The 13,457-nt window shown below is 40.5% G+C and overlaps 1 protein-coding gene across 3 annotated transcripts in view; it reads right to left on the bottom strand.

Moving 5' to 3' along the window:
* Window positions 1-1,890: 1,890 nt before the first annotated feature.
* EHBP1L1 (EH domain binding protein 1 like 1) overlaps window positions 1,891-13,457 on the bottom strand; it is a 99,313-nt gene continuing 87,746 nt past the window's right edge. For all 3 annotated transcript variants that reach the window (XM_083164978.1, XM_083164980.1, XM_083164979.1), the window contains 5 exons: window positions 8,224-8,344; window positions 7,289-7,388; window positions 7,128-7,201; window positions 4,022-4,136; window positions 1,891-3,933 (listed from right to left, as the gene is read on the bottom strand). In XM_083164978.1, the coding sequence (XP_083021104.1) occupies window positions 3,846-3,933; window positions 4,022-4,136; window positions 7,128-7,201; window positions 7,289-7,388; window positions 8,224-8,344 (498 nt within the window). In that variant the 3' untranslated portion in view covers window positions 1,891-3,845. The remainder of the gene's footprint in view (window positions 3,934-4,021; window positions 4,137-7,127; window positions 7,202-7,288; window positions 7,389-8,223; window positions 8,345-13,457) is intronic.

The raw sequence follows: 13,457 nt of genomic DNA, 5'->3' as shown, positions 1-13,457 counted from the left end.
CTGGCACATTCTGGCCAAATAACTGGCACTTTCCTGACACTTAAAAAACACTATTTTCCATTATAATGAGGTACTATGTGATCATCATTCCCCTATTGCAAGTTCCATATGTGAATTCATAAAAAGTGTGTTCATCTGTTCGACATAAAATTATAAATTACAAAAATTTTTTTTTATTAATTTTAGATTTAAAATCTAAAAATTCATAAATCGACAATGTAATATCCATCAGTAGACTTAGAATCCCACCTGCCCACTTTAAAAGTCTCTGATACAGAAATACCACACAAAATAACATAGAAATTGAAGACCCCATCCATAGCGCCTAACAGGCATGCTTTGGCCCCCTAACTGGTATTTCCAAAATGTATTTTCCCCAAAAATGTTTTTTATATACCATTTTTTCAATTATTCCCATATCCAGCGGTATGGATATGGATACTCCCCTACCCGGGGAGTTACCCAAATCAGTTTATCACATTTTTTCTAAGAGAGATCCACTGACAATGTACATCGGTATTTTATAGATTATAACTCATGCAACTTGCCTAATTTAACAAAAGTGATGATATGATACTCGATCTCCATCGAGGGTCGAGACCCGATGGTACTAAGGTGATCCCTCCCGGAACCCCGACCTTCCTGTGTATAAATAATAAATATTTTATTATTTCATGTTTATAGTTTTGCATTAAACCGGACGTCCCCGTTCCCTAGCAATTGCACACCAGAACCACACACACTGCCGCACAACCCACTTCCGGGCGATTGCGCTCCACTCAGTTGGCTTTATTAAAACCACATATTGAGATCCGACTCCGGGGACTTATACGTGGCAGGATGCGGTACATCAGAGACCCGCACTTCCGGTAGGGCTACTTCCGGTTTCTGGCCGGACACGCAACACCGGTGGGCGGGGATCCATGTATCATATGACTTTAACACACAGGTATAAAGGTCGGGCCCGGGCAGGTTCATTCATGGTGTCCTCCTGCAGTAGGAGGTTTTCCAACATATTCCATGTTGCCACATCGCTGATTGTATGTACTTTGCTGACTCATGTAAGTTTTTTCCACATTATGTTTTATTGTGCATCACTGTAATTGTTTTGATTACATGCTCTCACATAGCTGTTTGCATGTTTTTACGCTATGCAGGCTCCTTGATAAAGGTCCGCCTCTATTGGACCGAAACGTCGGGGTATTCTTGAGCACAATATATTGTACCAACTAATTGGATGACTAATAAATCAATATACTTGGATTACAAACAATCTTTGTGACTTTAATTAGGAGAGTGCCTATTTTCTCCCCGGAGAAACCCTTGGACTATATATATATATATATATATATACACATGTACGTACGTATATATGTATAATTATACATACACCGGAGGAGGAATTGGATATATAAATACAGACCATTCTTGGAACACTGAAATGTACCTACGGGTCTTTATTAAGCTCCCATAGTACCTTGTGCCTCTGGAAACAGGACCAGTCAGACAGTGATTTGTCTGCACTGATGTGAAGCTTAGCCCTTATGTAGATCAGTGACGTAACTATGAATTTTGCTCCCCCCTGCCAAAAAGTTTTTTGCGTTCCCCCCCCCCCCATTTATATATATATTTATATATTTCTTTTAAATATATTTCTTTATTTTTGTAGAAAAAAACACCCCTCTATTATAATAATAATAATTGTGAGGACTGGGTGGGTGGTGGGGCTGTCTATCTGCTCCCTCTAACTGCTGGCTTCCCGGCTCCTCATCAGCGAGTAATCTGTGCCTGCAGAAGCGGTTATTCGTGAATAGGGCAGGAACAGAATGAATAAAAATACTACTGATCATTTTATTATCAACTGGGGGGATATGAAATAATTACAAAAAAAAGGTTTTATTTTTAATTTAATATTCTATATGCCTGCTCTTTGTAAAGTTTTGGCATTGGATAGAACTATATCTTCATAACACTTTTATACAGATGAAGAAGTTTTTTCAGTGATTTTTAAAGAAATCAAATGTAAACATTGCAAAGAATAAAATATTTTTTATCTAAGGCAAAAGTAACAATTCACAATATAAAATTTAATTTAACCCAGGTAAATGTTATGGCGTACTCTGTGTTTAATGCAAATGTAGGCAGCAATTGTGTCTAGAAAACAAAGAAATCTGAGGTGGGCGCAAAGCAGCAGAGCAATTAGCTTTGCATCTGAGACAAGCCAAGTCGCAAATCTTTTTTTTTTGCAGAGTAAATACCAGCTACTTTTGCATGTAGCCACACATGATGGACAGTTTTATTTTCACTCTGGAATTAAGACAGATTTGAGTTTGTACCTGCCCCACCCAAATCTAAATCTCTGCAAATTGTAATTGTGGCTCACCTGCAGTGCAATATACTTTTTTGTATGGTGCACAGTAACTTGCTCTTTTATTTCACTCCATCTCAGAATCAGTCCCATTGTATTTTCACTAGAATTGTTATATTTATATATTAAATCTTTAAAAGCACGGTAGCTAGAGTGTATAAACGGGCAAGCACACATTTATAATGTTAATGACTAAATTCATATGTCCAATTTGTTTAGAAGTCTCAAAGCTACAGTTTAAAGACTCTAGTGTATAGTAAGTAATGTAATGCTGGCCACACATCAGACCAACTTTACTCCAACAATCCCACTAGTTGGATGGATGAAATAAAAAATCTGGTACTGGGTAGGAGCAAATGTAATTTGTAATTAAGTCATTTGTTTCCCAAATCTGAAAATGGACAACAGCTGTCACTCAGACAATGAACTGTAGTTGGACCTATTTTATTTAAACAATTTCACTGAATGTTCTTGTCCATGAGTTTGTGAGTAAATTGTTTACTGGCATTTGCCCCCATACATTACCAGATTTTCACTCCAACCAACCAACTAGTTGGATGGTTGGAGGAAAGTTGGTATGATATGTGTCCAACATTAGGCAGTGATCCTCAACCGCAGTCCTCAAATCAGTCAAGGTTTTAAGGATACCCAGGCTAAGGCACAGGTGACAATTTGTACCTCAGTCAGCTTGATTATATCATCTGTGCAAAAGCAAGGGATAGCCATAGCCATAAAAACCTGAACTGTTGATGTGCCTTGAGGACCGTGTTTGAGTACCACTGATGTAAGGCACAAAGAGAAATCCTATGAAGATGACAAAATCTCAGCAAATATTGTGCAATGGAAATGTTATTTGGCACTTTAAAAACAAACAAAAAGTTACCTGAGTGTTTCTCATTGTGAAACTCCATAATAATTAGGTAAATTTCCTCCAGAAGCTAAGTGCCAACTATGCGCTTCATTCATTATGATATAATGTGCTGGTATAAAAACATCAGGTAAGGCAACATGGGTCCTCACAGCTAGGGCCTGAGCCCTAACATTGCAATTAGACCACTGAGGAGAATTTATCTGTCATCAACATTAATAATCTTAGACATTATAACAATGGTCACCTCAAAACTAGCGCTAATAATTATTAACAAAGATGGAAAGAACCTCCTAAAGTAAATAAAACAATTTCCACACAGTTGTGTATTACTCCAGATCCCTAGCAGCAAGTGAGAAGATACAGGAACAAGGAAGGTGGATAGTGCTTAAAAGGCATCTCAGCTTCTTGCGTTATGGCTCCTTCTTCGGCCTAGTGCAGCATTAACAAATGTCTGGAAACCCGTTTGCCTATATGTATAAGGTATGAAGTTTTCTTTCATATCATAGAAACTTTGTGCTAAGCATTGCAAGAAAGTGGCCGATCTTCTGTCCGATATCTGCTGCCAGAATTGTTACGTGAACGTTTCATTCATTTGGCTCCACAGCCTCAGCTGATCTGACACTTCTCCTTTTTGCTCAGCTTTCTCCTTCTCTGTTCAAGACTTCTCTCAATAAGTTCATCTTCCTCTACAGCCCTACAACAAGTGTTTAGGAAATCAGATGTTACCATTGATGAGAAATATGGGTGAATTGTAGAGCTGACATTTATTGTAAAAGTCTTACTTTCTCTCTTTTATATGTAGGTCTCTAACCAGACCATCACGTTGGTCTACAAGAGATACCAATTCATCAAGCAAAAGCTTCTCCCTCCTCTTCTGAGCTTCACTTTTCATACACTCTATGAGAAAAAGAAAATAGAACAGGAAAATCTATTAAAGCACAATACATAATAGCGTTTTACCTTCTGCATTGTCTTATATACAAACTATTAGTCAGTCCATTATCTGATTTATGGATAAACAAACATCAGGAAAATTGTATAGCTCAATAATTACAAATTCAGGTAAGAATAATTGCATTATCAAGAGAGAGAAGGCCAATGCATGTGCGTAGGTACCAGGCGGAGGTATAAACAACATCAAATAAATAGAATAAAACAAAATAATCAAATAAATAATCTAAAACAAAATAATGTTCAATTGCCATTATAGAAAGCTACGAGGAGGGGAAAGTCCCAAATGCAGTATCAACAGAAACTGCAAAAATTAATATGTTGGAACATTTTGGGGGGTATTCAGAGTTGGGCGTTAAGGGTTTTTTAGCAGAATCTGGTCACTTGTTCTTCTTTTTTCGGATTCAAATTGATTTTTCATCTGAATCTTATTTTTCGATTTTTGTAAATGTTTAGTTTCTTTCGACCGTTTATTGCGAAAACTGATGAATTCTTAATTTCGCGGATTCAAAATTTCAGTGTAAATTTCACTTTGGAATTGATTTCTCTTATTCACTCTTTTATTTTCGATGCTTTTTCGCTGTTTCTAAGAATGACTTTCGCAATTTTGATTGCGCTTTTTTTCTGCCGCGGTACCATGCCGCATTTTAAAATTGCTTTTTATTTTTCCATATTTTTTATATTCATTTGTTCCTTTAAATGGGTTCCTTTCATTTTTCTAAGTTTCTTTACTTTAAATTATGTTCTTGATTTTAAAGTATTATTATATTTGTCCCATGATGCACTGTTCTGTCATGTGATCCATATTTTCACCCAGAATTCCATCTTGCGAGAGGTTTTACAGCCCAGTGCAATGTACTCCTTCCTCTTTGGCAAATGGCGTCTCATCACGAGGAGCGAAAACAACCCACGGCCGTTATCCGCAGAACGGGCCCGTCAGCTTCTAAAGTCTGGCCCGTTCTGCCGTGATCCCAAAGACAGCATTGAATCGTTAAAGACAGCATTGAATAGGGAGCCACCGCTATTTCCCACATCGGAAATAGCGGCGGCACATTGCACACCCCCCTAATTCTGTTAAACAATATGTTTTATCTCTTATATATTTGGCTACATCTGTCACTCAAAGTGTGTGAGTGTGTGTATAACAGGAGGGACACATTGCTCTGTTTCTGGACTTCTCCCTTAATTAATGATTGCCAGCACCTGTGTTGAAGCACCTTTCTAATCAATTAATAACATGTGTGAAACAGGTGATGGCAATCATACATTATGAGGGAAGTCCAGAAACAGAGCAATGTGTCCCTCCTGGAGAGGGTCATGTTGGGAGGTATGTGGCTGACTCACATGACAGAGAGCCAGCCCAGTGAGCCCACAGTGCCAGATATCCTCTGCCTCCCCATGTTGCCCAGCAAAGACACTGCACCAGGTGAGCGCCCCCCGCCGCCCCACCCACGATTCGCGCCCCCCCCTGTGACCCCCCTCCCGTGATTCGCTGCAAAACACCCCCCGCGACCCCCCCCCTCCCGCTATTCGCGGCACCCCCCGCGCCCCCCTCCCGCGGTTTGCAGCAACCCACAAATGTCACTGTACCATCCACACTATCAATGTACATCTTACTCTGTAACTGCTTTTTAATTAAACAAAACAATACACACCCCCTTCCAAATCATATGCTCTCTATTTAACACATTTCACCTATAACTCAAGTTGCAATACAGGCATCTTTCATACAATTCTAACCATATTTCTCACAATACAAACGTTCACAAATTAAGGGGGCGCAGCCCCTTACGACGGTGTGAAGAGCGCCCGTAGGGCGCGATGAATCACCTAGTTGTATATGTTTATGAATGCACAATTTTAACTGTTTTTTACTGGTTAATAAATCTATAATAATTATTTAGATTTTGGTTCTGCGCTCTCTTTCATATTGCTGTGACTAATTTATTCCAATTATTTCTGGGAGTTGCATTACCAAATCTTCGGTGTGATCATTATAATATTTAGAATATATGTAATAATTATTGTAAATTTATTTGCAATCATTCATTTTTTTATTTAATTTGATACCAATTGACATGCCAGAACTGAGCCTGATGTTAGGTAATATATATTCCTTATTTTTATTGTCTGATGGGGTCCCAGAGCAAAATAGTTTGAGAACCCCTGGTCTAAGTTATAAGGGACTGGAAGAGTTATTACCAGTGGTGAAGCCAAAGGTTGGCCTTCAGCACAGTTCAAAATTCAAATAGGGGAGCCACACCCACTGCCATTGTAAACGGACTTACTGGCATTTATTGTGTCTCCCCTATTTGAATTTTGAACTGTGCTGAAGCCCCGCCTCTGTAGCTGCCATTGGTTATTACGTTGAAAAAGACTACCAACCCGCTATAGAAAAAGCAGATATTTGCTCTAGTGTTACATTGGGTAATGCTCACTGTGTATAAGGGGAACCTACTTTATTATTGATAGGACAGTGATGCTGTAAGTTTTTCCACAGAGAACCCATCACCGGACTTCCATGGTTATTTGGGGAAGTCAGGGAATTATAGCAGAGGAGCAGTGACCCTGAAGAGAGTGGTGTGTGATTGGTTAGGAGCAGTCAATGTCTATCGTCACTGCCACTAAATATGTAATTTTATAATATGGTCGCTCCTAGGCTTAGGACACCTACGTTATGGTTGACAGGTGTACCGCCCAATTAAACTCCCCACCTCTGAAAGAGCGGATTGGCTGTTTCTTCAGTGAATGCTGCATCTCGCCCAATAACGTAATTTTAGGAACCTCATCTCCTCTTAAATTACTGTACAGTATACAAAAGCAATGATAGGCGTCTTGTGCATCTTGGCTCAATAGCACATTCTGTATATGTAGTGTCTGCTCTTTGAGCCTATTATTTGGTTGCATTTGTGTACTCCGTAGCCATTGGTTACTCACCATCAGTACAGAGCAGTGCTCGTAAGTCTCTGCTCAACAGCTCAAACCGCCGTTCCAGGTCCTGCTCTTCTGCACTGAAAGGAGAAAAGCGACTGTTACTAAATGGTATTTTTATTTGTGTTTATCTTTAATAAAAGGGTTATTTCCTCTCCTCCACTTACAGCAGCTGCAGCTCATCCTGCCGACGGATCAAAGCATTCTTTTTGTTCACCAATGTAAACCATTCCTGGATGAGGAGTTCTTCTGCCTCCTTGTCAGAACCTGGTGATCAAACATCCAAAAGGGTAACATTATACCAGTGACAAAGGACTAATTGCCATCTCCGGCTGGCTTAGAGGCTACAGATATTATGGGGCTGCGCTGTCCTTGGATGGGCAATGGATGGATGGTTTGAATGGAATTAGTATGTGTGTTAGAGGTACAGCACGTAGATGTGGCAATTATTGCGCTGGGTACCTTTTCCTGAATTTTGGGCCTTTCCATAAATTAGTAATAGTCTAATAATTACCCGGCACTGTGTGCGATCCGATGCGATGTGATTTAGTACAAGCCGCACGGGTGCTATCGCAGTGTGTATGGGCACCTATACATTTACCCCCTAGTCTGTTGCACATCACATAGGGCTTCATTTAGTTTCTAAGGGGCAGATTTATTAAGCTCGGTGAAGTGATAAAGTGTCTGGTTTTTATCACCAGCCAATCAGCTCCTACCTGTGACGTTACAGGATTGGTTTGAATAATGACAGGTAGGAGCAGGTGATAAAAACCAAACACTTCACAGAGCGTTAATAAATCTACCTTTAAATGAGATACCGATGAGTTGATTTACTAACTATCTGATGCGTCGACATGCAGCACATTTCATTTTGCTAACATGTGTTGACCAGATTCCATACAGTATAACAGCCAGGTTCAGTGACCAGACTGTGGGCCAGATGCACTAAGCTTCAAAAGAGAAAATGGAGAGTGCTAAACAGCCAGCCAATCAGCTCCTGCCTTTCGTGTCACAGACTATGTTTGAAAAATGTCAGGCAGGAGCTGATTGGTTGGTTTATCATCTGGCCCAAGGTCTGTTCTTTCTGATATATATAATATACCAGTTTCCATCAGAAGTCGCAAATCCTTTTCTACTGTTGCTGCCCTTGAGTCAATCTCCTTCTGCTGGTCCTCCAGAGCAGAGAGCTCAGAGATCACATACTGGCTGGCATCTTTAAGGACCTGGGAAGAAACAAAGATGTAGCATTAATAGGAATACAAATATCTGCAACAGAGATATATTTATATTGTGAGAGTATAACATAGATTCATTCTAATCACTGTTATACTGCAGTACGGGAACACACCTGAGATGTCCTACTGACTCATTGCTGGGGATCCAATTACCTGTGATACATTTATGGGTGCGAGTAAGGACGCACTTATAGTACCCACGACCTGATGCCAATTCTGCCACTAAAAGGGACCACGCAAGTCTCTAGTTCGGGTGCTGTTGCTGGCATTTACACGCACTGTAACTGGCACCTTTCTCTGGAAATAGGATGCCCCCTCTTGTGTCATATGGTCTGCAATGATGCATTTACAGTTTGGGTTTACAAAAAGCTATGGGAAATTGATAATGTAACAGGTGCAGAGAGAGTTTGGTTTGGGTGGGGTTGATCAAACTAAAATCTAAATTGCAGTGTAACAATCAAGGAGACAGTGTTTACCCTGCACAGAAACAAAATAACTTACTCAAATCTACAGTAACTCTCCCTGTTTGTTACATTTTCCCCACCTGTAGTGCACTTATGATAATACTCAAGGGAGTAACTACCATAGGTGCAAGGAGTGCAGCTGCTATAGGGCCCAGAGCTGAAGGGGGCCCATCTTTACTGTCTAAGTACTATGTTTTACATACATTTATCACCATCTGTTGCTAAATAGAGGGCCCTTACAAACTTTTGCTATGGGGCCCACAAATATCTAGTTACGCCCCTGATAATGCTCATTCTGCCTCAGCCCCCCAGCCTTCACAGAAATGTCTTTTTTAACTTGTGCTTAAATTAGCAAATTCGACCGTGTTCCAATTTTGGTTATATAAATTAACTGTTAATTTTCTAAATCAATGATCTTTTTAATTCTGAAATTAATGTTTGTTTTTGCATTTCACATATAAGAATCTATTCTGAGGGTCAAACTTAAATAATTAGATATCGGTGGGAAATGTGGTGCAGCTTTTTTGCTAATGAAACTGATTTTAAATAAACTAAAAATTTATAAATTATACAATTATTGCATTTGGCAAACTATCAGGATTTAGAATGACAACGAATGTCGCGCCACATGGCGGAACAGAAGCAGAAGAAAAGAGCAAATGCTGGAAGTAGTTACAGCAAAAACCAAATGAAGAAGGATCGGAACTAGGACAGTGCGGGAACTGTGATTGACAAGTGATTGTGTAAAATCCTAAGCAACATGATAAAATACAGGGGGTTATTCAGACCGGATCACTGCTGGGCCATTTAGCAGAGCAACACGATTAGATAGTCGCCACCTATACTGCAAATGGCGTGCGGAAATCTTGCTGATTGTCAGCCAGCTGCAAATTCATACTCAACTGACTTACCATCGAATGATTGTCCCAGTCTGTGCATAAGCCAGAACCTAGTCTACCGCTGCGACAGAAACAGGCTGATCGAGGCCAGAGCTTATGTCACACATCTGGGCACGCCTGCGATTTTCCTGACAACACTCCCAGAAAACATCTGTGTGACACCCACAACCAGGGCATAAAGTGGTCATGCAGAGGTGGGGAACTCATTTCGCTATGCCACCTAATTACCCACCCTCCCCTCCCCCCATTAGGCAGAGACAGTGCCAGTGGTAGGGTTTTGGCACCTCCCTGCGAGCTATAATGCTTTTCTGTGAGAATTACTGTGCAGGGCCAATGTGGAGGTTAAAATGTTCCACTTCACCATTAGAGGTGGTGGAACGCAGTTCCGCCCCGTTCCCCATCACTTTATCCCCTGCCCACAACCAACTTGCACACAGCTAGCAATAAGAATAGATGCTGGATTTTGTCGCTGCTTCGCCTCACATATGCGCGCTAAGATCTGTACGGATGCAGAGTCTTTTCCATCAATTATGTCTGAATAACCCCCAATTATGGGCACTAAACCGTAATTCAAAACACATATTAACCCATGTATCAAACTGCGGCCTTAACACAGCAGAATGTCACTACAATATCCCACAATTATTATCTGACAGTTCATCCGTGACCAAATCAGAAGAAGAATAAGGAAAGTAGGTCAAACAATATAAATGTAGGCAGAGTCGGATACTGTATATGGGGGACGTTAATTGGCCCCAACAAACTGTTTAAAGGTGTTTTTTTCTCACAACAGGTATATTATGGGCCATTCTGGGTATATTCTGGGTATATTATGGGCCATTCTGGGTATATTATTGGCCATTCTGGGTATATTCTGGGTATATTATGGGTATATTATGAGTATATTCTGGGTATATTATGGGTATATTCTGGGTATATTATGGGCCATTATGGGTATATTATGGGTATATTATGGGCCATTCTGGGTATATTCTGGGTATATTATGGGCCATTCTGGGTATATTCTGGGTATATTATGGGCCATTCTGGGTATATTCTGGGTATATTATGAGTATATTCTGGGTATATTATGGGTATATTCTGGGTATATTATGGGCCATTTTGGGTATATTCTGGGTATATTATGGGCCATTATGGGTATATTCTGGGTATATTATGGGCCATTCTGGGTATATTCTGGGTATATTATGGGCCATTCTGGGTATATTATGGGTATATTATGGGCCATTCTGGGTATACTGTATTCTGGGTATATTATGGGCCATTCATTTAGCTGCAGAAATTAATGTTTGTCAATTCTCAATAGGGCTTAAAGCAAATAGTTTTTTGAGTACCCCTGAGCAGGTGCAAAGTTTTGTAAAATCCCTACTTTAAGGTAAATGTCGGGACATGTTCCAGAACCATTGGGACACCATCTGTCATGATTGATTGGGCACTTAATTAGCTAAATTAATTCAATAATGATGTTATTTTGGGGTGAAATTCTGCAAAGTGATGAAAATGGGTAACAAGATGTTCTACTAAAATGCTTATGATACTGTAGCTATTAGACACTATTTATGATCTGTGCCCAGGGCCGGATTTGTGCCTAGGCCCGTGAGGCACCGGCCTCAGGGCGGCACCAATTAAGGGCGGCAGGCAGGCTGACATTCTGTTAAATGGAACAGTGGATGGGCAGCGGCGAGTGACGAGTGCCACCGCCGCAGACATGAATTATCATATGTAGGCGGCAGCGCCGCTCGTCACCCGCCACTGCCCACCCACTCTGCCATGCACATTACATCACCGCTTAGTGGCTGGGTCCGACTGTCCCCCTGCGCGTCCAGAAATGGCTCAGGCTCACTGCTGCTGGCTCCCGCCCATTGGCTACTCTACAGACACACAGTCTATTGGCTGCTGTGTATCCAGCAGCTGAGCTGAGCGGCGCGCAGATCCTCCCTGCGCTCAGTCAGTCACAGTGTGTGAGCCAGATACACTGTGCTAATCACTGTACTAATAAGTGCCTCCCTCCGGGTCCTCCATGCAGTGAGCAGCCCAGAGTGCTTAAAAAAATATTAAGTAGGGCTACAGTTAAATTTTTATGAAATATATATAAATAACAATGTATATACATATATGATTACATTAAAATAGGGGCACAAAAATGTTGTGCCTAGGGGAGGCCTGACCCCTAAATTCGCTCCTGTCTGTGCCTGCCTATCTACAAACGTCTACACTGTTATCCAATGTTTTTTTTTTTTTGCGGGGGCTTTTTATTTGGGGGGGAAGGGGGGGGGGTGTACAGGTTGATTTCACCATTTTCACCTATACTTGTCAAAAGTGCAAAGAAGTATTATGGGTGAATGCTGGAATGAACATTTCATAATTAAATTGCATGTTAGTAGGGGTAGCGGCAATAGGTCATTAATACTTGAAAATGTAATACTTTTATTGAATCCCCCCAGAATATCATTCAGATAAAGAATATTGAGACTTAGGAACAGAAGGCGGAGACCATACCCTTTCAGGTGCTTGTAAAGACCTTCTAGTATTAGTTGTTTGGTACTGTTACATACTGTAGTTATATACTCTAGTTACTGTACATAGTAGTTTAGGGTAAAAAAATACTTACATCCATCAAGTTCAAACTTTGATTACCGGTTATATCCCTGGATGTTTAATAGCCTTAATTTTAATGACGTTATTGTATCTGCTGACACCACCTTACATGGAAGAGAGTTCCATCGTTTTACTGTCCTGACCATAAAAAAAGCCCTTTCTTCTAAGTGTTCTAACCCTTCTCTCCTCCAGTCTCCATCTGTACTGTAAATCCATCCGATGCTGGATTAGTGGAGTATTATCCACCCAGTGGTGGCGATGTGTATTGCATACTTATTGTGGGGATGCCTCAACACACCTCAGTGAGTCTGAGCACGCTACAAATGTGGCGTACCAAAACCCTTGCGTAGGCGCGCTGGTGTAATGGATGATCATGCCTCCATCTGTATCTTTATTGCTTTATTTGCTGCTACTGCACCCCAGTTTATTGTCAATTTGGACTCCTAGGTCCTTTTCCAATTCTGATTTAACCAATTCTACAACATTTAAGTTCTACGTTGCACATTGGTTATGTCTCCCGATATGCATAACCTTACATTTGTCAACATTGAACCGCATTTTCCATTTTTTGGGGGGCCCACTTAATCCATACTAATCGCCCAACACAGTGTTGTGTCATCCGCACAAGTTGCTGAGTATTCCCTCTTCTATATCAATAATGAATATGTTAAATGGAAGAGGCCCAAGCACCGATCCCTGTGGTACCCCACTTAGGACGGGTATCCAACCGGAAAAATGTGGTGCATGCATTAATGCCAACTCCAAAACCGAATAGCAGATTTATGCAAGTTGCTTATCTATGGAAACTTTCCAGCCAATGTATCAAATTAAACTGTTTTGCCTTCATGTACTAGTAGGTGATTCCAATGGGAATCCAGGGAAGAAGAACAGACCAGCGGCCTTTTCTCTACAGTGCACAGGCTGCATGCAGCGCTCATTGGTGGTTTTTGTGGCTCAGTGGTTATTGAAAAGGTTTATTCATGTCTTAGACAGTATTGACTTTTTCTGTTAATTTAATGGTGGGGTCATGGTGTATATTTAGTTTTATGTGATTTAGGGGCAATAAATGTAATGGTGAAACTAAGTTTTTTTTCATAAAACTTAATTAATGTGGGCGCC

Source organism: Crinia signifera, chromosome 11, assembly GCF_055691185.1.
Source record: "Crinia signifera chromosome 11, ASM5569118v1, whole genome shotgun sequence".
NCBI lineage: Eukaryota > Metazoa > Chordata > Amphibia > Anura > Myobatrachidae > Crinia > Crinia signifera.
This window is presented reverse-complemented; position numbering and strand designations above follow the sequence as displayed.